At 37.4% G+C, this 27,581-nt stretch overlaps 2 protein-coding genes across 3 annotated transcripts; both read right to left on the bottom strand.

The window, feature by feature from the left end:
* Positions 1 to 2,948: 2,948 nt before the first annotated feature.
* Positions 2,949 to 17,082, bottom strand: efemp2a (EGF containing fibulin extracellular matrix protein 2a). Of its 2 annotated transcripts, XM_079391113.1 has the most exons (12): positions 16,991 to 17,082; positions 16,521 to 16,659; positions 11,659 to 11,938; positions 11,421 to 11,469; positions 9,777 to 9,989; positions 9,071 to 9,193; positions 7,165 to 7,281; positions 5,868 to 5,987; positions 5,632 to 5,751; positions 5,410 to 5,533; positions 4,586 to 4,781; positions 2,949 to 3,845 (listed from the first exon to the last, which is right to left on the bottom strand). In XM_079391113.1, exons 3-12 carry the CDS (start codon positions 11,752 to 11,754, stop codon positions 3,684 to 3,686), a joined length of 1,320 nt encoding a protein of 439 aa, XP_079247239.1. In that variant the 5' UTR covers positions 11,755 to 11,938; positions 16,521 to 16,659; positions 16,991 to 17,082; the 3' UTR covers positions 2,949 to 3,683. The 2 variants fall into 2 exon arrangements, with proteins under 2 accessions (XP_079247239.1, XP_079247238.1); XM_079391112.1 differs by lacking the exon at positions 16,991 to 17,082 and having other exon boundaries at positions 16,521 to 16,909.
* A 3,994-nt stretch (positions 17,083 to 21,076) lies between these two features.
* On the bottom strand, positions 21,077 to 26,481 carry LOC306853590 (acidic fibroblast growth factor intracellular-binding protein B-like). Its single transcript, XM_079391119.1, has 11 exons — positions 26,189 to 26,481; positions 25,804 to 25,910; positions 25,519 to 25,717; positions 25,308 to 25,434; positions 24,123 to 24,223; positions 23,737 to 23,870; positions 22,767 to 22,875; positions 22,566 to 22,629; positions 22,401 to 22,487; positions 22,217 to 22,314; positions 21,077 to 21,391 (listed from the first exon to the last, which is right to left on the bottom strand). The coding sequence occupies exons 2-11, from the start codon at positions 25,886 to 25,888 to the stop codon at positions 21,322 to 21,324; spliced, it is 1,074 nt and encodes a 357-aa protein (XP_079247245.1). The 5' UTR covers positions 25,889 to 25,910; positions 26,189 to 26,481; the 3' UTR covers positions 21,077 to 21,321.
* Between the last annotated feature and the right edge of the window lie 1,100 nt (positions 26,482 to 27,581).

Here is a 27,581-nt window from a genome sequence, read left to right as displayed (position 1 = left end):
TTAATGACTGACAGCAGCCGTGTTTGTGGGGAATTTCCTGAGGGGTCCTGTGTCTCAATTAATGTGCGCACTCAGGCATGAGGGAAAAACTCTCTCGTTCCTGGCTATAAAAACGCATTCGTTCCTGGCTGTGCAAAGAAATAATCAGATCAGCAGGTTTTTTTTTGGAGTTGCCCACACTTTTTGCCACACAGTTTCATTGTGGCGAGTACAAAATGAGAGATTGCAGACAGAGCATTGAGAATCATCTTCCCAGCAAGAAAGTGATGAATTAATACAGAATTGCAGAACCGAATGCAGAAAGATGCCATTTTGAAAAACCATTTTGTTTTTGGTTGAATGACAACCACATTTGGCATCGGCGAACAGGGAATTTTCTCAGAATGTTGTTTCATGTAACATTATAGACACAAAAATGTATACATTGTTAATGGAATGTTTTTCTTTTGTGAAACAGTTTAGTTGGACGTTAGTCTAATGTTATTGGGTTTTTTTTTTTTTTTTAAACGTTACTATTTGTTTCAAATGGTTCAGAGAACATTTAAAATTAACATTCCTAGAATGTTTGTAATATTCCAACGTTTAAAAAATGGAACATTTGAACATTCTGAAACCGCTTTCATAACTTGATGAGAACGTTAGCAAAACGTTCTTAGAACATTTGAACTGACTGCTGGCTATGGACACTTCTAAAGTTAGCAAAATTCACATTATTCTAAATACAGTAGATGATCCGAAAGGGCATTTGAGCAAAAGGATTGTTCAGTCCTGGGACATCCGGTCCATTCCCACTCCACCCACTCACCTCTTCCTGACCCATAAATGAGGTCACATTTGGCATGAACCGTGGAGTGTCCCCTCCACTCCATAGGAGACCGTGACACAAGTCTCTGTATAAAGCATTTTCACAAGCTCATGGGTTGATGCATACACACACGCCTTTTCTCAAGGACACCTCCACATGCGGAGGCATATTGGCACAGCTTATCAGCCCTCCTCTCTCTCTGTGCCTGCTGGGTGGGTACAGCACATCTCGCTCCTGCGTTTGGCTCACAGTTGGGTTCACCGTTTGTCTGCCGTCCAGCAGGAAACGGCACGAGAATGCCACGTTCTCACCCACATACATCCCCGTCACCCACTTCCTAAAGAACTCATCTCTATCATGATCTCTGCTATGAGGTAATGATCGAAACAACCTGCTGGTGCCATCTGTGTCCGTGTGCGTTTACCAATGAATGTGCCCATCGTATTACTCACCTTGATTCTCAGGTGTGTATGTGTGTGTGTGTGTGTGTGTGTGTGTGTGTGTGTGTGTGTGAACGACTGAATGGTTTATAAGATGCTGTTCACCGTTGTACAGTCTAGCCCGGGAACATGTAGCCTCTCAGTTCACAGGAAGAAGGTAAAGAATCTAGTTCACTGGACAATTAGGTTACAAAACCAGCTGCAAGATTCCATCACTTCAAGTTGTGTCTATTTTGGGCCTTGGACTCGGTGTGCTGCACTGCCCCCATGTGGCAGATCAGAGTCAGTTTCCAGACCTGTGATTATGCAAGACATTGCAGGGAATGAGTCATCATTGGGTTGTTTCAGAGAGGGTAGAACAGTGTGTGTTTGTTGGCACAGAGAACTGGAGAAGGCAGTGGGATGGGCGAGCAGTGCTGGGGACAATGAAACGTGAAAGTGGGTATTTTCCCGTTGCTTTTTTCGGCTCTGATTGATCTGTGCAAGTGGTCACTCCTGAAAAGCTGCTAAAGAACAAACGGAAGCAGTGATGCTGTTGGTGGAAGGTTCTAGAAATGCATTTATGTATGGCTGCAGATAGTCCTAATGTATCTTGGTTATCTTATCTGATCATGAAATGATCTGGGTTTATTTATTTTGTTGTCCAGGTCAGTCCATACAGCGTTAATCTGTATATTTGAACAATTTTAAAATAAAAGTAATCATTTTGGTTCAGAGAAGTCAAATTTGCTGTGTATATCAACATGATTTAATATATAGTATAATATAAGCCCTATACTAATTAGTGAATATTATATATTTCATATAGCATAAGCAGTTTGGAGAATGAATGAATGGATGTACAATACAATACAATAATGTACAATAATATACAGTATCATTAATTCTGATCTATAATACCATTTGACAACTTTTGAAATAAAGGGACAATTTCTGTCAAAACAAGACCATTTTAATTCAGATATTATATAATTCTAATTAAAATTATGTAATTATTATGTGTCTACTAAAAGGACAATTTCTTTTAAAAGATGACCATTTTTAATTAAAATGCATTATATCATTTAACATTAATAAAAAAAATGCATTTTAACTTAACTTTTATTTTTGCAAAATAGAATATGAAAAAGAGTACTTCCTGTACTATAAGCCTTGTGACATCATTACCCCATTAGGCTCAAGTCCAATAACTCCATTATGATTCAGGCCTCTGCAATTCCATTCAGAGAAGTTTTCAGAAATAGCCCTCTTGCTGCCAGTACTTTACACGGTTTAGATCCAGAAAGCTCTATTAACCTGCATCTGAGACATAGTATTGATCAGAAAAGACTGAGATTTGGAATAGCGTGTGCTACTTTACTAAATAAAATGTCACTGTCTTGCACCTTAAATATTGTCCATAAATGACTCAGACAAGAGGCTGTAGATTATACTGAATAAACAATGTTATCGGCTCTCTAAATCAGTTCTTCTTCTTCTCAGGCTTGTGCTAATGAGGCTGCAGAGAGGCGGACAGCTGCTCAGTAGGGTTCCAGTCTATCCCGTGGTTAGATGAGTCAAGAGGTCGCAAGGGTGGGTGGAAGGGTTAAGCAGGGCAAATGAGCGAGACTTTCCATTAGGCGGAAGAGAATGAATAGCAGAGAAATGCCAAGAAAACATCCCAGCGAGAAGGCAAACATATGGAGGACTGGAGCCAGAATTTTATGGTCTTATCATATTTATTACAGTAATAAATCCAGGATCAAAATACAACAACGGCAGCGTGGTATAAAAAAAAAAACTACACAAAGTAACATGAGCATTTTTGATGGGGGTGGTGGGGTAGAGGTTTGGAATGACTGAGTGGTTACTGAATAACAACAACAAATAAAAACAATACTGAACTCAGAGATGGATTATACATAGTGGAAAATTAAGAGGCTTTTGACACTAAGAACATACAGAGATACTTTTTACAGCCTTGATATTGTTATTGCTACATTTATTTGAATAGGAGGGATTAATTATTATTGCTGACTTCTGAACTGGAAGAGCGAACCAGTGGAAGGAGTCTGCAGAGCTGCAGCCCTCATCCTGAGAAAGAGGCTATTTTTAGAAATGACAAAAGACAGTTTACATTGGTTGTACAGCAGGTTTGGAGTCATAGTGCAGCTAGTAATTTTGCCATTTTCCATATGACACAATATAGTGGGTCGACATCTTGTCCTTAAACTATAGTGCCTGTCTCTAATAGCCTTTTTATTATTAATGATGTAGAGGTTGTATAAGTTGGTACATCTCTCGTGAAAAATGACTTTTATACAATCTTGGAAATGATGTCTGTCAGCTGCCAGACATATTCAGCTCATAAGCCCTCCTTGTTGGATGAATCAATCAGTGCTTCCACTCACTCTTCCACCCCCTTTTTCCCTCTCTGGGCATCTCTACATCTCTCTTAGCTAAAAGGCATGAGGCCCAACGTAGACGGTCAAGCGCAGGACAGAACTGGTGTGGTAGCTCACGAGCGGGTTCACAGAAAGCATCTCCAGATCCAGCACGTACTCTCTGGGGCCATTCACAGCACGGGCGAGAACGAGCATGGCGCTGATGTTGTTGATTTGCTGAGGAAACAGATATGACAGTCACACGATTCAAAATTTGGCTCTGTGAGAAATGTACTAGACTAATGGCAGGAATCAAAGGGATTAAACATACACTACTTGTTAAAAGTTTGGGGTCGGTAACATTTTTAGAAATACCAAGGCTGCATTTATTTGATCAAAAATACAGTAAAAACAGTCAAATTGTGAAATATTATTACAATTTAAATAACTATTTTGTATTTTCAGATATTTTAAAAAAGTAATTTATTCCTGTGATGCAAAGCTGAATTTTCAGCATCATTACTCCAGTCTTCAGTGTCACATGATCCTTCAGAAATTATTCTAATATGCTGATTTGCTTAAGAAACATTATTTTGTTGAAAAACGTTGTGCTGCTTAATAGTTTTGTGAAATGTTGTTTTTATTTATTTATTTTTCTGGATTCCTTTGAACTTTCTTTAAATAATGTCACTTTTTGTTTTTATCAATTTAATGCATCCTTGCTGAAAAGTATTAATTAATTTATTTTTTTAACTTACTGACCCCACACCTTTCAACTGTAGTGTATATATTGAAGATTATATTTTGCCAATGGGGTAAGAAAAAATAAACTGTATTAAAGATATGAAATTAGCTTATTTTGAGGGTGTACTGGAAGACAAGACACAATTGCAAAAACTACTGTACTTCAGTTTTCAGTATAATAAGAATATACAACAGATTAAGTTATGCAGTAAATCCAATCATTTTTAAAGTACCCTGATGTAAAAGTCTCCGTTGTCATCTCCAGAGCGGATGCGGAAGGTGTTGTAAGCTCCAGGTAAGACGCTGGTGGCCTGGATCTGAAAGATATCTGAGGGGACGGAGCGCTCTGACGTGATGCTCATGTAGCGATGCACAACGGAGTAGGGCAAGTCTCGACAGTCAGGCTTTGTGACAGGACACGTACAGCGACTGAATAAAGAGAGTAAAGTATATCAGTTAGGACAGATTTCAGCTCAGTTTTTCAGGACTTAACCTAAGTGAACTGAATAGATTTGAACTGACCTACACTGAAAGGAATCAATACACTTTTACAGGACTGGACTGATTTAGAATGAACTGAACCAGTAACATTTTACATGGCTTAAACAGAATTGCAGTAAACTTATTTGAATTAAACTGATACATAACATTAATAGTATCCACCAGGTCAGGTTTTTGCATGACTAATAACTATGTTAGCCACAACTGTACCAAATTATACAAATATGTGTACCATATGTTCAGCAAATTGGCTTAAAATTTTGGATGCCATCCATCTAGCCAGATATTTCTTCAGAAATGCCTGACCACCTGTTATTCATTTAAAGCTTGTGGAACGGCAGATTCTGTTGAGACGTGCTCAGAGGCACAGACTGAAGAACTGGCCTCAGATATGGAAAAATAAATAAACCATGTCAGGTATGTCTCAACAGGCTCTACTGATGAAGAATAGACAATTAATGGAGAGAAAAATATCTCAGAAGATCTGATGCATAACTGTGTGTGAACTGAATGGCCTGCAAGTGCTTCTTGTGGTATTTTCAAATTGTTTACTTACTCTGACACTTGCACGTAGGGTTCCTGACAGCTTTTGTTGTTAACACATTCGTGACCTCCATGAATGTTCACACAAGTCTGTCCATCAGAGCATTGATGAGCTCCTGTCTCACATTCATTTATGTCTAGATTTAAAAAAAAAAAAAGAATGTTTCTTGTTTGTCCTATTAGTGAATTTGGGAAGCAGATTTTTGCAGTGAGAGAGTGTTAAATTAAGGTGAACCTTGGCAGAGGCGCGTGCCCAGGAGCTGATATCCTTCAGGACAGACACAGGAGAATTTGCCATGCTCATTAACACACTGATACTGGCACAGGTAACTGGAGTAGCTGCACTCGTCTATGTCTGAGGACAGAATGAATATGATCGGTTGCTCCAGTTGTAAGATGCATAAACATTTTTCACAAATATGTGTATTTACTTTAGTTTTTCACATTTGTTTGTATTTGCTCTCAGCTTACCATTGCAGGCAAAGCCATCTGGCCCCAGCTCATAACCCTGCTCACAACGACACAGGAACGTCCCGTACGTGTTATAACACCTCTGACTGCAGGGGGCCCCCATGCCACACTCATCAACATCTGAGCGCAACAGAATGACCAAGCAGACAGGATTGTACATCAAAACACTAAGCATAAGGCAAAATGTGAAGGATTATTATGTAAATAATTATGTAAAATAGATATTTTCTGAGCTGGAATGGCTATTTTTGTTGGCATAAATCAATGTCTAATAATTTTGTGGCCACTTAAAAATCAAAAATCTTTTGTTTTAGGGATACCCTAAACTAAAGGAAGGAAGCGTGCTGTTTAATTTTAGTGCACCCAGTGAGTCAAAATGCACATTCCTGGTATTACTGTGTACAATTCATCAGTGCATGACAATCTACAGAAAAATATCATCCTAATTAACTGAAATTAAAAGACTTAAAGGAATAGTTTACCCAAAAATGCATTACATCGCTTCATCAGTCCATCAAAGGCATTTTAAAGGTATTTCAGTCAGAAGCAACAGTTTGAATTTAAATATGTCTTAATGATGGATGGACAGCTTTTCACTTCATAAGACATTAACTGATGGACTGTAGTCTTATGGATTACTTGTGGATTATTGTGAAGTTTTTATCAGCTGTTTGGACTCTCATTCTGATGGCATCCATTGAATTTAAAGGAGTTGGTGAGCAAGTGACGCTCAATTTGCTAAATTTCTCTAAATCTGTTGTGATGAAGAAACAAACTCATCTATATCTTGACCTGTATTGAGTAAATTTTCAGCATATTTTAATTTTAGGATGAACTATTCCTTTAATCAATATTACAAAAACAAGCTATTTTGACAATGTTTTAGCAAATTGGAATTCATCTCGACTCCATTCTCATGCATACTGCAGCACTAGCTTTTCATGATCCAATCGGTTCCTGATGGATAAAATCATGTCCTGTCCTATTTTATTTTTCATATTGAATATCTTATTTCACTTGGAAATGCATCCAATTACAAAAGCTAAATGTGCTGCAAACAGCAATTCACACTGACTTTAATGTCTCCATTTCTTATTTTCCACCATGCACAAAGTGCTCTTTTACTGGTTTATATTTTGGCTTTTACTCAAAGAAAATGAGGTGTAGGATGGAGTTGTGTAAGTACGTGGGTTTGGATTCCAAGTGCTTGTGTGTGTGTGTGTGTGTGGGGTGGGTTGGCCTATGACTCAGGGTATGGCAAAACGGGGCGTGGGAGTGAGCGTGTGGGTTGGCTTACCAATACAGGAGCGATTGTTGCCAGCCAGCTGGAAACCAGGCTCACACTGGCAGGAGAATGAGCCAGGGACATTAACACAACGATGTTGACAGTAGCGGTACCGGCACTCGTCAATGTCTGAAAAGTATTAAAACATCAAATTAGATATAAATCAATTTTATTCCTCATTGGTATGACTGAAGAGACAATGATAGATGATCTCGCCATTTAATATAATTTAAGGCACAATATACTCATAAAATGGAATTCTCTCTGGAACTTAACCCTGGCAACAACTTGTTTCAAAAGTGTTTACCAATATTATTTATAGATATTTATTATATTATTAATATTAAGATAATATTTCTAAATTATAATTAACATAATTAAAATATGTAATATAATGTAAAATATATAACAATATGAGATAAAATATCATATTTAAAGGCATACTTCACCCAAAAATTTAAATCCTGTCATTAATTACTCACCCTCATGTCGTTCCAAACCCGTAAGATCTCTCTTCAGAACACAAATTAAGATTTTTGATGAAATCCGAGAGCTTTCTGACTCTCCATAGACAAAGGTCCTACCATGGTCAAAGCACAGAAAGGTAGTAAGGACATCGATAAAATGCAACATGTGACATTAGTGGTTCAACTGTAATTTTACGAAGCTAAGAAACTACTTTTTGTACTCAAAGAAAACAAAAGTAACGACTTTATTCAACAGTTCTTCTCCTCTAAATCATGCTTTCCGGAGAGAACCTCGACGCATGCGCATTGCTTTCCTCTGCACATTTACATTTATTCATTTAGCAGACAGTTTTATCCAAAGCGACTTACAATTGGGGAATACATCAAGCGATTCTTCTTACAGAGGCAAATAGACACAGGAAGTGCTCGTAATACCAAGTTTCAAGCATTGTTCGAATATGTACAAGCTAGACAAGGAAATATTAAAGAAAAGATAAAAAGAACACATAAACAAGGCTCAGCGCATGTGTGTTTATGTGCAGAGGTACTCTCGATAATGCCAGAAGATGTGATTTGGAGAAGAATTGTTGAATAAAGTCATTACTTTTGTTTTCTTTGTGCACAAAAAGTATTCTCGTAGCTTCATAAAATTGTTGAACCACTGATGGCACATGGACTGGTTTACCAATGTCCTTTCTATGTTTCTGGGTCTGGGAACATTTCAGTTACATTGCTTTCTATGGAGGGTCAGAAAACTCATGGATTTCATCGAAAATATCTTAATTTGTGTTCTGAAGATGAACGAAGGTCATACGGTTTTGGAACAACATGAGGGTGTGTAATTAATGACAATTTTCATTTTTGGGTGAACTATCCCTTTAAAGATAATATAGGCTCTTGTCATCTTTGCAGGTACTGGAGTTAACTTTACCTGCAAACATTAATTGAAATTGTACCCAAGCCAGTCTTTAGTTCACCCAAAATGAAAGTCTGTCAACATTTACACCTTCATGACCTCAACCCTGGTGAGATGCATCTTGGTTTCAACATATTTACATGTAAATGAACCAGCTTCAAGATATTTTTAAGAATATGGATAACCAAGCAGTTGGTGGACCACACCAATTTCTATAGTATTGGAAAAAAATACTATGGAAGTCAATGCATGACTGTTTGGATACACACATTATTCAAAATATCAGCTTTTGTATTCAGCAGGAAAAAAACTCATAGGTTAAAAACAACTTTGGGGCTTAGTAAATGATGACAGAATGTTCATTTTTGGGTGAACTACCCCTTTAAGCGCACTTTTTCAAAAGGGAAGGCTTGGAACGACCGGAGTATAAATAAATGAGTATAAATAAAAATCCATCTTTGTGATTTTGTTTTTTGGAGAGATGAAATATGTTGTGGTTTTGCTACAATATTAGACAGGAATTTTCATTTCTCACCAATGCATTCTGTGCCCACTTTACGATACCCATCTGGACACTGGCAGGAGAAGGAGCCTTCTGTATTGAAACACTGCTGACTGGGCTGGCAGTCGTGACTGTCCTGTTCACACTCATCCACATCTGTTTTTGTGAGACAGAATCATGGAAATTTATTGTGGTTCTGGTTCGGTTTTTATCTTTCTTTGTCTTCTCAGTTTTGGCACAGGAGCTGCCATAACTGTGGAATGTAGTTATTGCCGCATTTATTGGTTCACAGCCCATGGGAAGTGAAAGCTGTGTCTACATAGCAGTCTTGAGTAACGTTATCTCTATTCGTTTCCTCTTGACGGTAGATGACAGCTGGGATGCCTCAGTCTTAGTAAATTCTTCGACCCCCTGCAGACCGGCCCCCTGCCAAGACTTCAGCGTGACTCCCACAGTTGTCTGAGCACAAACACTAGCTGATCATTTCCCCTGACCACCTGTTTCTGTCTGAGTCATTCAAGCGCTAACAGTCAACACTAAAACACTGCATGCAATAATCCCCCTTTCACCATCCTGTTCACTGATACAACTGATTTTCATTTTCATTTTGATCCGGACACACATGACATGACTCGGTGATTTTGTATAATGGCATGCTACTGTTTACAACGCTGATTCCTGCAAACTTGCAGGCCGTCTGACACCTGTTCTGCAAACATGTTTGTTTTCACACACTCACCCACGCAGCTGTCTCCCTGGGGCTCAAAACCTGGAGGGCACCGGTTGAATGGCTCGCTGGCCGTGTTCTCCAGGCTGGGATGGATCTGGTTGGGTGGTTCAGGGGCAGGGATGACCGAGGCTGAGCGAGGAAGGCACAAGTAGCCCCCATAGTGGTTAAAGCACTTCATCTCTCCCTTACAGGCCTCTGGGATTGTTTCACATTCATTTATATCTGCAGACACACATTCCATGCAGAATAAACCGGTGTTTGTGGGTAAAAAGCACACTATATGATAACAGTTACAAGACACATACATAAATTATACACTAGCATTGCAACGGTCGTTTAATACTGAGGTTTCAGTATGGCAAATTGTTCCTTTAAATATATAATATTAAACATTACTGTAGACTACACTAAAACACTTTTCTTTTATGCTCTCAAAGGTATCAAAAATACAGCAAAAACATTAATATTGTGAAATATAATTTTGATTATGTATATATGGAAGCTTTTATATGGATACTTTTTTTCAAGATTCTTTCATGAATAGAAAGTTCAAAATAACAGAATTGATTTGAAATAAGAATGTTTTATAACATTGCAAATGTCTTTACTGTCATTTCTGATCAATAGAATGTGTTCTTGCGGAATAAAATATAAATTTCTTTAAAAAAAAATCTTACTGACATTTTTTACATATTTATTTTTTACACTTTTAATTATACATTAAGTATATTGTGTGTGTGTGTGTGCATATTTATGTGGTTTATGAGGACCCAAATTTGTATAATGACATGGGTATGACAGAGGTATTACAATATAAAGGTGGTTTATGAGGACACTGCCTATGTCCCCGTAATTCAAAAGGCTTAAATATACTAAATGGTGTTTTTTTGAAAATCTAAAAATGCACAAAGTATCCTGTGAGGGCTAAGTTTAGGTGTAGGGTTGGTGTAGGGCAATAGCACACACAGTTTGTTCAGTATAAAAACCATTACGCCTATGGAGAGTCCCCATAAACCACAAAAACCAACGTGTGTGTGTGTGTGTGTGTGTGTGTGTGTGACTATGGACCACACAACCAGTCATAAGGGTCTGTAATTTATACATCACATGAAAGCTGAATAAATAAATAAGCTTTCCATTGATGAATGGTTTGTTAGGATAGGACAATATTAGGCTGAGATACAACTATTTGAAAATCTGGAATCTGAGGGTGCAAAAAAATCTAAATATTGAGAAAATCGCCTTAAAAGTTGTCCAAATGAAGTTCTTAGCAATGCATTTTACTTATTAAAAAATTAAGTTTTGATATATTTACGGTATATAGGAAGTTTATAAAATATCTTCATGGAACATGGCCTTTACTTAATATTCTAATGATTTTTGGCATAAAAGAGAAATCAATCATTTTGACCTGTACAATGTATTTTTGGCTATTGCTACAAATATACCCCAGCGACTTAAGACTGGTTTTGTGGTCCAGGGTCACACATATATACTTATCCAAAACTCCTTGTCTATGTGATTTAACTATTGTCTGTGTTCGTTTGATTTTGTTTTAAAGTAAAGTGAACTTATATACAGATATCCTGGTCAGTGTATTAGATAGTGTTGAACTCTGTATAAGGACCCTTTTAATTGGATGCTTTGTTTTACCTTTGCAGTGTTGAGTCTGTGGATCCCACTGATATCCATCTGTACATTCCTATAGGGGAAAAAACATGAATCAAAGTAGCAAATTTACAGGGATATTAAACTATATCTATATCGCATAATTACACATTGTATGTGAATATAAGATATAAAGATACAATAGTGTAACATACATTATGAAAATGTATTTAAAGCGAGAAAAGGGAGGGATAGAGACGGGGGAGGTTTCGTTCCTCCTTACCGTGTAGGTGTCAGTTTCTGTGGGTGGCTGTGAAATAGCGCGGTGGAGAAACACAGAGATGCACATACGAAAAACCAAAACACAACCGGGCCGCATCCTCACACACACCTTCTACGCGCTCTGATGAGCACAGGCACAAAAACACCTCCAAGAGCGTTGACTAAAGAGAAACAATCAGACAGACATGCGCTCTCTCACACACACACACACATACACACATTCGCTGGTTGAGTCGTTGGTGTGGATTAGATGATGCTGCGATGAAGTTACACTGAGGAATCTGTGGATGAGAAACAAACAGTTTGAGAGGTCTTTACGTATTACTGTTTGAACTCATATAAGTGATCCCACTGTATTAGTCATAACTAAAAGTCAAAACAGATGTCTGTGGTTTATTGCACAGTGGGGGTCTGGTAATTAAAATTGCAACAAAATCAAAAAGACTTAGACATAAACTCAGACTTGAATAGTACTGAAAACAAGACTAATGCTTTTAGAATCACTCATTTTTTTTTATGATACTTGCATTATGGTATGCAGTGTGAGATAAACAGAGAGAATAAGACTTCTAATTAGGCTCTTTACCTGTTCTCAAAAGCACTGTTGGAACTTTCTTTGAACTTATATACCATGATACCCTAATCTAGTTACCTAATACATCTGTCACTGTATATTACAAATATTGATACTGATATTTGGCAAAATAATTGTTCCTTAAAGTCCCTTTGGATACAAGCATTTGCTAAATGCATAAATGTAAGTAAAATGTAAAAGGATATTTATACAGTAGCCTACTCCAAGGTACTTCAGAGTACCAATAGCAATGGTACATGTGCTGAAAATAAAATAAATGGTAACATAACACTTATAACTCACAATAAGGTTCAATTTGTTGATGTTTGTTAATATATTCAGTATAATGAACTAACAATGATCCACCATGTCATTTTACAGAATTTATTTATCAAGGGCGTTTATTTATAAATATAGACCTATTATTGTTAATTATTCATTCATTTCAAATGAATAAATCAGAATTGGGGTTCTAAGTAGGCCTCTGGGCTCTAGAAAATAGAAAGGACTCCCTATACTAATGCATTGTAGCCATGTGTTTATGTATTGATACTGTTGGCTTTTTTTGTATTAAGGTGTGTTTATTGTATAATTGTTTGTTTAGTTGTTGTGAAAGTGAATCGATGTGAGGCACACTGTGAGATGCAAGACAATTTTTGGAAAGAATTACAACAATAAAGTGTCAAGTACTTTTTTGTTAGTTTCAATAGCTCCTTTCTTCATTCATAGAGCAATTATTAACTAATTATTAAATATTAACTGTCATTTATACAAAACATTTCTGGCTTTTCGCTAATGTCAAAGTTTCACACAGACCTATTAAATGCAATTCTATTTTCCTGGCCTTCTTTTCTGTCAGTACACACATACATTGACATTTATGTAGAGTGTGCACACAAACACAGGCATTGGAAACACAAAAGCTGCTCCAACATGACACAGAGCCCAACAGTAGCTCTTTTCTGAAAACGCAGAGTTCAGGGAGTCCAGTTGAAAAGTATTGTCATGTTGACTCAGTGCGACAAACAGCAAACCGCAGGGTGACGTGCAAATCTGCACATTCTATCCCCGCTGCATCAGCCTCCAGATAGAATTGTTGCGCTTTTTCTCCCAAACCACATGAAATGATTCAAGCCACTTACAGTAGCTGCCGTACAAGAACCACTTGCGACTTCACATGCAAACACACTGAAACGCTGCAACAAAACAAACATGCTCGCAAATCTCTCATCTGTGTGATTTACCCGCTCCTACTGACTAACCTACGTGCTACTTATGGTTTAAATAGCGACCCGCAAAATCTCAAAGCAGGCTGTCCCTGTGGTGTTGCACAGGACTGGGAAAAACCTGAAATCAACCATCATAAACAAACTCGAGGCCAGCGAGAGCACGGTCCAGTTGCTTGGCCGGAGTGTGGGCAGTGTGGAGGCGTGGGTAATATCGTCTGCCATCATGTCTGAGTGGCACTTGACCTTCTGGAATGCCAGCGGAGAGGATGTGGGCAGTGCTCTGAATAACGGTCAGCCGGACACTCGCTGTGTTTCCCACAGGATCACATTCCTAGGAAAACCCCCCCAAGGTTCACCGGAATGGTCAACTGTGGTTACCCAGAATGCCCTTGTATAAGTCTTACTTTCTGTTCTACTTTTTTTTTTCTGTAGATGTGTCATCATCAGATAGCTACCTATGAAGCAAAATGAAGAAATGTGGGGCACTTCAGATGAGAATAGGCATCTTTGCTTAACATTTGGTTGTCTGGTATTCCCGTGACTTTTGTAAAGCCTGCAATGATTATATGACCGCAAATAACACAAGTATAAAGACATGAACTTCATGGGCAGACCACACACATGTAATGACAAACGCTCTCCTCCTACCTCGCCTTCACTCTTATAAACACGCTCACACTAGTCCAGTGTCATGTCTACGGTTAACTCCGTGTGCTCAGCTGGGCATTAAACTCATGGTGGGCAAAGCACTCAGGCAGGGGCTCCAGGTTTAAACTTTGCTGGTCAGTGCACTTATAATTTTATGAATACAACCTCCTCTCCTCCCACCTGTGCAAACTTAAGTGGGGTTTTATGTGAGGACCCCCATGGCTGTACTGGTAAAAACGACGGCATAGACACATGTATTCACTGTGGTTGAAATGGACACTTAAGCCATCATTTAAAATGTATGAATGTCAGCATTAGATACAACCTATCAGTAACACTTAAGTTTAGAGACCAATTCTCACTATTAAACAGCTGCTTATTAGTATGCATATAACTAGCATATTGGCTGTTTATTACTATATTAATGGCTTGTTCTGCATATTTTAGATCCCTTAATACGAACTGTTAATAAGCAGCAAATTATGAGTCAACTGAGGCAAAAGTTGTAGTTAGTTAATAGTGAAAATTGGTTCCCGAACTAAAGTGTGACTAAAATATCAACAAAGTGGCATCTACAAATAAATGAGAGGCTGTTACTAAGAAAATCTCACATTTCTTGGCTAATTTTGAAGTTATTCTTAACTTAACGGGCTTAAGGTAATTTTTAGGGGATGTACAAATTCAGTTCTCCTCTATTTCAACAAGTGTCCATAAATGTAGTTTATCACATTAACTTTACTGTTTACATCAGCAGCAGTTACTGAAGTTTTCAAGTGACTCAATGGTGTGTATTTTGGCTACAGTATTATACAGACACTGAAAATTATATTCAAAGATTGTTTTACAACAACTAGAAACAAGTACACTAACTGTTCGAAAGTCTCTTACTTGTATGCACCAAGGCTGCATTTATTTGAACAATTAAGAAACAATTATTATTACAAGTAGGTTTTCTATTTTATGTAATTTAAACGTAATTTATTTCTGTGATGCAAAGCTGAATTTTCAGCATCATTACTCCAGTTTTCAGTGTCGCATGATTCATCAGAAATCATTCTAATATACTGATTTACTGCTCAAGAAATGTTTCTTATCATTGTCAAAATTTAAAACGTTTTAAATTAATGTTTTTGAAAAGCATGATACATTTTTCAGGATTTTTGATGAATATAACATTCAAAATGAACATCATTTATTTGAAAAATAAATCTTTTTGTAACATAACTTTTGATCAATTTAATGCATCCTTCCTGAATAGAATTTTGAATGCTAGTGCATATATTATAAAAGTTCTAGACAAGATCCTTGGTGGCCATCAATGATGCTCGCTACTTCCACGTTGCTTACTTTAGCAGCGCAGAGAAGACAAATAAATATTCCCAAATACCAAAAATAAAAAATTAATGTGGCTACAACAGAGGGCCCCAGTCTGATTTACTTGACTCCCTGTCACACTCTCTGCTTTTTTATGAATGCTCAAGTCAGCATCCAGCCATAAAAAATAAAACATCTAACACAAGTAATTAGCAGAACACATAAACAAACGTGACGTAACAGCAGTGGCCTGTGTAAGTATACAGTAAAGCATTCCCTGTTTGGATGTCACATTTTATCGAGCGTTCATTCTTATAACAACACCTGTGCTTCCAAAACGATTTAGGTATAAACTCACAAGCCACAAATTCCCAGACCTTTGTGTGTCCTCAGAAACCTTTGAGAGTCTGTGCGTAATGTTCCCGTTCTGCTGTGTCATTCACATCAAATCAGCTCATATAAGCAGATGGGAGTTTGTATGAATCAGCTTTTTGTCTTTAAAAACAGAAACATTATCTAAACAAAGTCACCCATTTTACGCTCACAGGGCTCAAATAACAACGTACAGTCAATGGCATAAGTCTGGTTGTGAAACATGTTGGAAAAGAGATTGGAAAGTTTTGCAACACTTCAGACGTGTAGAGATGTGTAAAACCATCATGATGGTTGAGCAATAAACACTAAAACAAAACGCAACAACATGTTATGCATAAGCATGGAAAGTTGGCAGATGTAATAAGATAATACGATCTTCCCCAGTACGTATGGTAGGAGATGTGGAATCTGCTGAATAATGTGATTGATTGTTCTCTCTCTAGTGTGCTGTCTGTAGTCGTGGATGTTTGGAAGAGAACTGGAGAGTGAGCGTGACGTGTGCAGCCTTGGAGCCAACCGGTCAGTTGAAATTTTCCTTAGTTTGCCCTTTATCGCTTTCACTGTCTGTGACATAACTTCAATTCAGCCTGACGTGTCTGCTTTAGTTAGATGAGCAGATCCACAGTGACCCAAAGACCCCATACAAACAACAGCTACTGGAGTACAATGACATTATATCACAGTTCAATATTAGATTTTCTTTTGTAAATGCGCTATACTCACAGGCCGGGCTTTCTTCTTGCTGTGTTCTTGAATGCAGTGGTTTTTCTTCTTTACTTCCGGTGGATCCCTCTCTAGTTTGTTTCAGTGCAGTGGTGGCACGTCTTCTCTTCTATCCTCACTCCTCAGCCTGATAGAGTGACTGTGGAGACGGACAGCTGGACTGTGAATGTATGCAAGGGAGGGAAAGACGGAAGAGAGGAGAGAGGGACAGCCCATTCCGACCCCCAAACAGCCCCCCTGCACAGCCATCCTCCGCCCCCAGACCCCCCCCTCGTCTGACCCCCCAGGATAAAAATTCCTGGTCTTCGGCCCAAATTCCAAAATTCCAAATGTGTCCAGCTCAACGACAGAACAACAGCATACAGATTCACACACACACACACACATGCAGCCAACCCCCCTCCATGCACACATAAGAACCAGGCACACACACACAGGCAGAGACCCCACCTGGTTTCATTTAAACTCACCCCCCCACAGCCTGCAACTTTCTTTCTCTCTTTTCCCCTCCACCTCAAGTCACCCTTCATCTCTCCCATCTTTTTCGGTCTCTTGCTCTCTCTATTCCTTTCATTCGGCTGGATATTTATAGCTTGGGAGAAGCTGGTGGAATGCAGACAAAAATTAGAGAGCAAACTAGAACGAGAAAGAGAGAGAGAGGAGGCAAGGGTAGAGTGAAAGAAGGGAGGATAGGGCGCACGTCTGCTTGGAAAAGTTTTTTTGCCGTGTCTAAATATTGAAACTGGAGGTACTCGCAGGCTGATATTACTAGAAATGAGAGGCAATGGAAAGACTCGCATTCTTACTGCTGGTACACTTTACATGCTCAAACAATAGAGCATGAATTAGAAATTGGTTTGGGTCGATCTGTATGATTAAGTACTTGTCACTTTTGGCAATTCATTTTTAGCAGATATACATACAGTGCCCTCCATAAGTATTGGAACAGTAAAGACAAAATTGCTCTGTTGACTGTGGAGTCAAGACATTTGCCAATATGATTAAAAGATGAATATGAGACAAAACTACAGAATGTCACATTTTATTATTAGCCGTTTCAACACATACATGTTTGACCAAATAAAAAGAACAGCACTTATAGAGTTCATCGCACTCATTGATATGAGCATAAGTATTTGGACAGTTGGATATAAGGCAGATATAAAAGATTAAAAGCTATTATTTAGTTGCAGATCCCTTGCACACAATCACAGCAGTGAGTCTGTGACCCATAGACATCACCATACTCTTGGTCTCATCCTTTGAAAGACTTTTCCCAGCCTTTAATGCAGCCAATTCCAATTGTTGCTTGTTTTGGGGAGTTTCTGCCTTTACTCTCCTCTTCAGCTGGTGAAATTCATGTTCAATCAGATTTAAATCTGGAGATTGCCTTGGCCAATCTAAGACTTTCCATTTCTTTGCCCTTATAAATTCCTTGACTGAACTGGCAGTGTGTTTTGGGTCATTGTCCTGAGGCAAGATGGTTTTGTACCCTTCCAAATTCATTCTGCTACTGTTATCATATATTAAGTCATCAGTAAAGTTGAGAGGGCCTGCTCCAGAGACAGCCATGCATGCCCATGCCATGACACCACCTCCACCATGCTTTACAGATGAGGCTGTATGCTTGGGATCATTTGCAGTTCCCTTTTTTTCTCCACATTTTTGCTTTCCCATCACTTATAAAAGGTTATAAAGGTTCATCTTTGTCTCATTGGTCCATAAACACAGTTCCAAAACTCTTCTGGCTCACCTTTGTGCTTTTTTGCAAACTCTAATCTTGTCTTTCTATTTTTGGTGCTGGTCAGAGGTTTGCATCTTGCTGTGTAGCATCTGTAATTCTGTGTCAAAGTCTCCTGAGGACAGTAGATTGTCAGAGCATCACCCCAGCTTTCTGGAAGTTGTTGGTGATTTTACAGACACATCTTTTAGGCTTCATTTTCACAGCTTTTATGATTTGTCTGTCATCAACTACTGTTGTTTTCTCAACCGATTAGGTCGTTGTTGGTTGCTGGTGTCGCTGGTGGTTTCCAATCTCTTGATTTTCTCCATGCCCTTTATTTTTGCTATAGCTCTAATTGACTTCCTCTTTTCTTTTAGCATCCAAATTGCTTGCTTTTCTCTCAAAGTCAGCTCCCTCATCTTCATCCTGGTTTGTGTGTGTCATCATCAAATGCAAGATTCAGAATGCAGAAGTAATGGATATAACTGATACAACACATTCCCTGCTTTTTCAAGATTCAAGATTTTTTATTCGTCACATACACAATTATACAGAGTATAACCAGCAGTGAAATGTAAGTATCCAATGTCCAAAAGTCTTTCTTTGTTATAGGTGATCAGTGCCGACCTGAGATGTGTAAAAAGAGAAAGTAAAACTAAGTAAAAAAGTAAATAAAAACACAATCTTAGCGGAGCGACCTGGACGGCGTCCGAACACAGCGGCGCCATCTTGAAAACCTTTAATACCTGAAGAATTAATGCAACAGGACACAGCTGATCACTTAGAAAGACCTTTGAGGCAACTGCTCCAATACTTATGCTCACATCAGATAGAGCAGGGGTGTCAAACTCAATTCCTGGAGGTCCGGAGCCCTGCAGAGTTTGGATGCAACCCTAATTAAACACACCTGATCCAACTAATCAAGTCCTTCAGGTTTAATTGAAAACTGCATAGTATATGTGTTGGAGTAGGGTTGGAACGAAACTCTGCAGGGCTGCGGCCCTCCAGGAACTGAGTTTGACACCCATGAGATAGAGCGATGAAACTCTAAAAGTGCTGAACTTCTTAGCTGGTAAAACATCTATGTGTTGAATCCCCCAATAATAAAATGTGACATTCTGTAGTTTTGTCTCATATTCATCTTTTAATCATATTTGTAAATGTCTTGACTCCACAGTCAACAGAGAAATTTTGACTTTACTGTTCCATACTTTTGAAGGGCACTGTATATGAAATCTACATATTAATTACTGCATTACACAGATTTTTTTCCCAATCAAATGTTCTCCACATATAAGATACCACACATTTTCCAGTTTATGGGAGCTTTTGAGTCACAAGTACCACAAACCATTTTTGCTTCCACAGAATTCCCCCAAATGTTGTCTCAACTAACCAAAGTCTGGACTAAGAATTTCATATTGAGCAATATTGCTACTGCTGTTAAAGGATTATTGCTTTGCTGACTTTAAACTGTTTTTTTTCATTACTGTTAGTTGTGTCATGTTGTAAAAGAGCTCTTAACATATCATTTGTACACCATCACCGTTTTTAAAGCTTGTATGTCAAGTTTGTGTCATCATGCAGTTGTGTATCAACCTTTTAAAACTTTATTGCAGATATGTTTGCTTTGTAAGGTGACATACATAAACCATATATAATTTCTTGTTACTAACTGAAATTTGCTAAACAAGAAATCTGTAGTTGCCTTCACAAAATTACTGCCAGACAGATTTAGTGAACTAAGAATCTCAAATTGGCTAAATAATGACAATCGGTGGAAGAACTACAAAAAAAGAATGCATCAATTTTTTTTTAGATTCTCTCTTCTGTTTTTATGGGGTTTTTTCTTTGCGCTCTTAAAAATAAAGGTTCTTTATTGGCATTGATGCTTCTATGAAGTACCTTTAACATCCATGGAACCACTAAAGGTTCTTTACAGTGGTAAACGTTGCTTTAGATTATTAATATGATCTTCACACTAAGAAAAAATGGTTCTTTCAAAAACAGTTCAGTGAAGCATTCTTTATGGAACCCAAAAATCGTTCTTCTATGGCATGACTTCAAAAACCCCTTTTGGAACTTTTATTTTTAAGAGTGTAATACTGAATTCATACTTTTTATTTTGGTAGAAGTCATAAGAATAGTATGTTAATATAGCTTTAATATTTATAAAAACATGTCAGTGACATATGCTTTTGCTTAATTGAGGCCTTTCATACACCATAAAGAAATTATTATACATCATACCTAACTCAGTTGTGTTAAGTCACAAAATCAGTTGCGCATTCCTGATGTTAGAGGCATCACATTCAAGCTTCATCAAATTATACAAAGAAATAAACATCGTTTTGCTCTGCAAATGACAAAAGGGCAAACAAATCTGTTTGCCATTACTCTTGTACGAAAACACCTCTAGAGTAATGTGGTAGGCCTGACAGCTGTCATTACATACTATTATTGCAAAAACACACACGTACACTGTGCCACCAAGGCCTGACAAATTGTGGCCCCCTACTGCTTTCCCGGCCCCCAGTAGGCCCACACACAGACCTCACACCCATCATGCACCCACTTACCCTAGTCTCAAGCCAGAGGGGTCAGGAGTATATGGGCCATAAAGACGCACATGTAAGCCACAACATCCTTTGGACTGTTAGCACGTTATTTGCCATTAAGACCCCCAAATTATGTCAGTCAAAACAAGTATGATCAATGCATAATCTTGTTCTGAATCTCCATCATTACCAAATATACTGTCTTTTTTTCAGTGGGTTTGATAAATGGGAAAACCCACAAAGCAGAGTTAATGAAAACACAATGCAGACAGTGTCTGAGGAAATCATGCTGTGTTTATTTACAAGTCATACAGTTCTGGAGGCCAAGGGGTGAAAGAAAGAAGCAGGGATAGAGGGAGAGGGAGGTGAAGAGATGGACAGCTGATAGGGGGATATATTTGGGAAAGGATTAAAGAAAGTAGATGATAAACTGGGAAAAATTAAACATCAGGCCAAATAATAATCAAATGCAGATGAGTTATCATTAAGGGAGAGGAAAGGCAAAAATGGAGATTCTTCTTTAGTCGTGATACATTCTAAGAATGCAACTTTTGATAACTCCCATGTACCTGGTCCAGACAGCATGGTGCCTGAGAAAAAAAGAGAGAGGGAGAGAGGTTTAAAAATGTCACTTTTATTCAGCTTATAAATGTTCAGTTTGTAAATACATGTATATCTGAAATGTTTACTTTGATACTTTGATGTGAAATTCTCTTCATAAACACTACCATTGAAAAGTTTGTGGTCAATAAGATGATTATTATTGGTTTTTTTTTTTAGAAATGCTTTTATTCAGCAAGGATGCATTAAACTGATCAAACGTGACAGTAAATACTTAATAAATGCTTAATAAAAAATGTATTATGTTCTTTTGAACTTTCTATTCATCAAATAATCCTGAAAAATATATAAGTTTCTTAAAAAATATTAAGCAGCACAACTGTTTTCAACACTGATAATAAGAAATGTTTCAAATCTGCATATTAGAACAATCTGAATGAATGAAAATATATTTATAAAGAAAACAGTCATTTTGAATTGTAATGATATTTTTTTATTTTTAATCCAATAAATACAGGTTTTGGTGAGCATAAGAGACTTCTTTCAAAAACATAAAAAAATGGTGAAGTTTGAGATAAATACATTTTTTCCAAATGATTTGGAGTGTTGTGATTTTTTTTTTTTTTTGTATAAACAGAAAACCACATTCCACAGTGGTTAAACCACATAAATGACTGAACAGGAAACAAAGGTGACTACAGCTAAAACAATGTGCATATGATACAGTGACCCCCACTGGTTGCAAAGAGAATTTCCTTTAAACACAGACCTCTATATGCAGCAATTGTAAAAAAATGAAATAAAATAAAAAGATATTACTGTACACACTGTACAACAAACATAGTGAGACTTACTTGAAGGTGTCAAGGATATGTGCTGAGTTAGTATAATGTGTAAGGTAGAGGTTCACGTCTATTGATGTCCATTTATCTGATCGACAAGGTTCAATAAACTGTGAAGAGAACAAGGAATTAATGCTTTGTGAAAATGTAGAGCACTTCAGATCTGATAGATGCTTTTATTAAACTAAAAAGGTACCTTTTCGACAAGGTCAATGAAGAAATCACGAACATCTTTTGCGTTGATTAATTTGGCAGCGATATTTACAAGGCCCCTTGAAAGATTCTACAGCAGGAGATATTTAGAAATCAAGAATCATGTAAGTAGAAAACATTAATTTCACAAGAATATAAACCCTCTTACCTTAAAAGTGGCTTCCATCTCATTGAAGACATTGGTTTTACCCCGCAGAGCAGTGCACACTAAACTGAGTGGATGAGAGGTTTCATTATTCATATGGCTGAGACAGAGGGAGTAAGCATGCAACATTAGGACATTTACAACGGCCCTCCTCAGACCCGTATCGCTCTTCTCCCTGTCCAAATCACTCGCTCACACACACACCTTTTGTGTTGGTCTAAGAGATCCTTGTCTGTGATTAGAATTTTGAGGTCCTTGAGGTCTTGAAGGAATTCCTTATCCAGATCTACATCCATGTCCTCCGTCATGTTATCTAAGGGAGAGAAATGGTGGATTTTGAGAGAGCAGACAAAGACATAAAAGGAGATCTTTTCTTCTATGTCAATATTTTTCTAAACCACACAATTAGTCAGACTGACAGTGTCCATTAATAACCTCAGACTAGATGCTCAAGAACATGCAGATGTCAAATTAATTCAGAGCATTAAGACATTAATGTATCACTCTGAAGGGGTTTATTTTACAACAATGACCAGTTGATTGTATGTCCTCATACTTAATATATGGCTGCTTCAAAAATAAACAGATATTTAATTATGAACCATTTATAATGTATATATTATAATGTTATGCATTAATTATAATGCAGAAATGTTAGAAATATTATTTTTAAAAGTATTTTATCAGTTGATCATATATAATCTCACTTCATATACAGCTACTTAAATAAGCAAAATAATTGGTATATAATTATTTTTACTATATTACCACTATGATTATTATAACTGACTGTTTATATCACTTAATAGCTGATAGATAGATAGATAGATAGATAGATAGATAGATAGATAGATAGATAGATAGATAGATAGATAGATAGATAGATAGATAGATAGATAGATAGATAGATAGATAGATAGATAGATAATTATAACAGAAATATTATATATAATAGAAATATTACATATAATATTATGGGATAAAACATTTTAAAAATAACCTGAGTGGTACAAGAGACATAATTAAGCAATCTAAATGTAGGGAATGGGCTGCCTGGCATAATGGTTATATGGTTTAGTGGCCATTATAAAAACATATTTTACCATTTAATGCCACGATTGACCAATTTGAAGTATTGCAGATGGCTGTGTAAGAGCTGTGTAACTGGTCTTACCCACAGCTCCTAGAGTCCAATTGTTGATGAGCTGCCCAGCACAGAAGGCAAAGTCCTGGAAGGTTAGGTACTGCAACTTTTTCTTCCCCGTCTCAAAACGATTATTGGCAAAGAACACTATTGCAGCATAGTCTCTGGAGGAGGAATTGGCAGGATCATTTAGCAAGAGAAGGTGTAAACGCACCAAATCATCACTGAAGCAACTGTTCATGGGAACTTACATTCTCACAATATACAACTGTAAAAACGGATGCGTATAATGTAATAACCGTTCCTTTTTTTTGTTGTTGTTTGGTTTTTCATTTTCTGAGCTCAATTCTACCAGCATTCTGGATTAATTAAAAAGGCTTTAAAGGAAAAACCTTCTCAAAAAAAGACTTTCTCACCTGGCTAATTGATCAGATAGCAGAAAGTGTTGCCGTATGTTTTCCACCAGGGGGCCTTTGAGTTCTTCCACCACTTTAAACACTCGCTTGAAGTTGTCAAACTATATTTAAGGAGATAGATACAATCATTTCATTTCCAAAAGAGCCTTGGAAAAGTATCCAAGCATAAATCTTAGCAACCAATGAGCAGTTTATAATGGGTCTCGGACTCGTAATCGAAAGGTTGCGGGTTCGAGTCCCCGGCCGGCAGGGATTGTAGGTGGGGGGAGTGAATGTACAGCGCTCTCTCCACCCTCAATACCACGACTGAGGTGCCCTTGAGCAAGGCACCGAACCCCCAATTGCTCCCCGGGCGCCGCAGCATGGCTGCCCACTGCTCCGGGTGTGTGTTCACGGTGTGTGTGTGTGTGTGTGTGTGTGTGTGCATTTGTTCACTACTCACTGCTGTGTGTGTGCACTTGGATGGGTTAAACGCAGAGCACCAATTTCGAGTATGGGTCACCATACTTGACAATACGTCACGACTTTACTTTAATCTTGTGGTGTGTTTGTACTTTGCAGGTTTGGTTTGATTAAACTGTATGCTGGTGAGATTACTCTGTTAGTGCGGTTCATTTAAGTAAGTATGAATGCTGCCAACCAAATCTTGATGCAAACCAAACAAGTGCTTCCAAACGAACTCCGGTGCGATTTGACTGATATATAAACACAACATGGCCCAAAGACATCTAAACAAACCAAAATCAGGAAGTTATGTCACATAATGCAACCCTAAAAAGACAGAATGTTCAAGCCCATTACAGTTCAGTACAGACATCTGAACCACTTTCTGCAGCTGATCTCCATGTGTGAAACAAAGAATTTGTAAATCTGTTTAGACTCGTTTACACATTTTATAAGCTATTTGTGAGCTGGTAAAAATACCACCACATGTACACATACATAACAAGTGCATGTAGCCCAACTCATGGTTTTGGATGTTCAGTAAGTTCAGAAAATATGTCATAAAAGTGCCCAGGTTTTGGCTGTATCCGTATGCCTTTTGTTTTGTATCTTTAGGCTTGATGTTAAAAATGACAGTATAAACACTAAGTTAACCAGGACAAAATGTTAAATTTTCTTTTTGGACCAAGATAACCATATTTAAAGTGTAAACACATCCTTAAATGGAGTCATTCAGCTCACCTGTCTTCTGCAGCTCTTCAACGAAATGCCTGTCTTTGTACTAACATCATCAAGGTCTTTTTTGGTTCCTTTGGAGAGCTTCTTTCCCAGGACCTCTCGAACAAACGAATCATCAAAAGCATAATACCTAGAAATAAAAAAGCAAATAAATGTTTTAAATTAAATAATAACCAAAACAAAATAAATTGGCAAGACACAAACCAGTGCATACCTTTCAATGAGCATGGCTTGTCTGTCTGGTGGTATCTGAAATAGTAGCTGATTGGCTAGTTTAGCAGGGTGATGCAAAAGTCTCTCGCACATCTGGAAAGTTCTGTACTGGTCCATGGTGTCACTGAGCAGCACTTCTGCACTCGCCTCACACTCTTCCATTACACCTCCATCTATCCGCACCTTCACTGCATCATTCACTATGAGGACGACCACATTCTCAAATATATTATTAACTTCCTAAACAGATATGACAACGCTTATGGTCTCATGAATAATACTCTACCTGTATATCCATTCAGCCATAGTTGATACACCTCTTTGTCCATAATGGTGGTGTTTCCAACAAATACATCCAGTTCCACAGACATCTTAACATCGGCACTATATAAACTGTGCAGAGTCACATGGCCATGGTTAGTTAATACTAAACAGATGACTGTAACACTTAATGTTACTTAGTGAGTTGCAAGAATAAACTGGTATTAAGAGTCTCACTCTTTGGCACTAAAGTCAATTAACGTTACAAGACTGACAGACAGTAGCTAAGTTACTTCTTACACAGTATTGAAGCTACGGCCATTAACTAATCGTTAATAAACAATTTAGCTCACCACAGACATGCTATATTGCCATGTATTTTCAAAAAATACTACGCGGACTTAACTTACCAGACACAACGCGACAGTGGGTTTTTAAACGCATTCAGATGTCACTACATTAGCTCTTGTTTTGGTAACTTATATCTTGTTCCTTGCGACTTTTACTCGTCAAGAACATAAGCTCATAAAGTACGCGTGCACGCTGTTTAAAGATTATTACCACGAGTTGATCATACACAGGTAAGTGGCAACCATCACGTAAATATTTACCAAACCCTAACTGTCACATCTAGCGACTACTTTACATCCATAGCAACAGCACACTGTCGTGACTACTTCCGGGTGTGCATCGCATTCATATTACGTCACATTTACGCGACCGTATGATACTGTAGTTTCTGGTAGCGAGTGCTCGGGTATCATCACAACTGTATATTAATGAATGTTTTAGAGGAAACAGCACTATTTTTTAAAATAAATCCCACTAATATTTGTTAGAACATTGTGATATTTGAATCTATATAGCCTAGTAGTGTATGATATAACTAAATAATATATCATGTAACAATATATATTATAACTGTTTTTAATTTATAATATTTTACTTTATTTTAATTAATATAATAGGTTGAATACTGAACCCACCATCAACTAAATCTATGTCTTATAGGCCTTGTTAAATACTAGTGCTGTTTGTGACTTTGATACAATAAAATAGGAATGCTTAAACTTTCAAATAAAAAAAAACATGAATAGTTACATCAGCTGTAACGTGAGATTGTGGATCATTGAATAGATGTTAAATGACTGTTAATAAAGTTTTTGATTCAATTACAAATGGAATGCATTTAATAAAAGAATCCATGCTGATGGCTGTAGCCTGTGAAAGCAGGTTGTCACATGTTTAATTCAAGTAGAGTTAACCTAGAAACTGAGAAGTTAATGACATCACAATCCTGCCTTATTAGCACTTTGTCCTTGAGCCATTTACTAAGAGGAAACATCCTTGCCCCATACTGTTAAGTTACGAAACCGTCTGGGTAGGAAGTGTCAAATTAACTACTTTCACATAACCACGTTCACTGAAACTATTTATTGGTTTATTTTTATTTAGTTTTTAAGACTTGTACATTGATGTGCTAGTAAATAACATAAGATTGTATATGCTAAATTGTAACATTTTAATATTTAATTTATTACAACTAGTTGTTTTAACATACATTACAGTTTTACACAATTACAACAAGACATGCAACAATACATGTATTTTATACATTTCCTAAGTGGATTTATCTGGCACAAGCATATTATTGAATTTTTAGGTATTATGCATTTGATGATTCAGTTGTTCAAGAGGTCCTCCGCTGGCTCCAAATCTTGAAAAATATCACATTTCGATTTATTCATTTAACAGACACTTTTACAAATGAGAAATACAACAAGCAATTCATCTTGAGGCAAT

Source organism: Barbus barbus (assembly GCF_936440315.1).
Source record: "Barbus barbus genome assembly, chromosome: 33".
NCBI lineage: Eukaryota > Metazoa > Chordata > Actinopteri > Cypriniformes > Cyprinidae > Barbus > Barbus barbus.
This window is presented reverse-complemented; position numbering and strand designations above follow the sequence as displayed.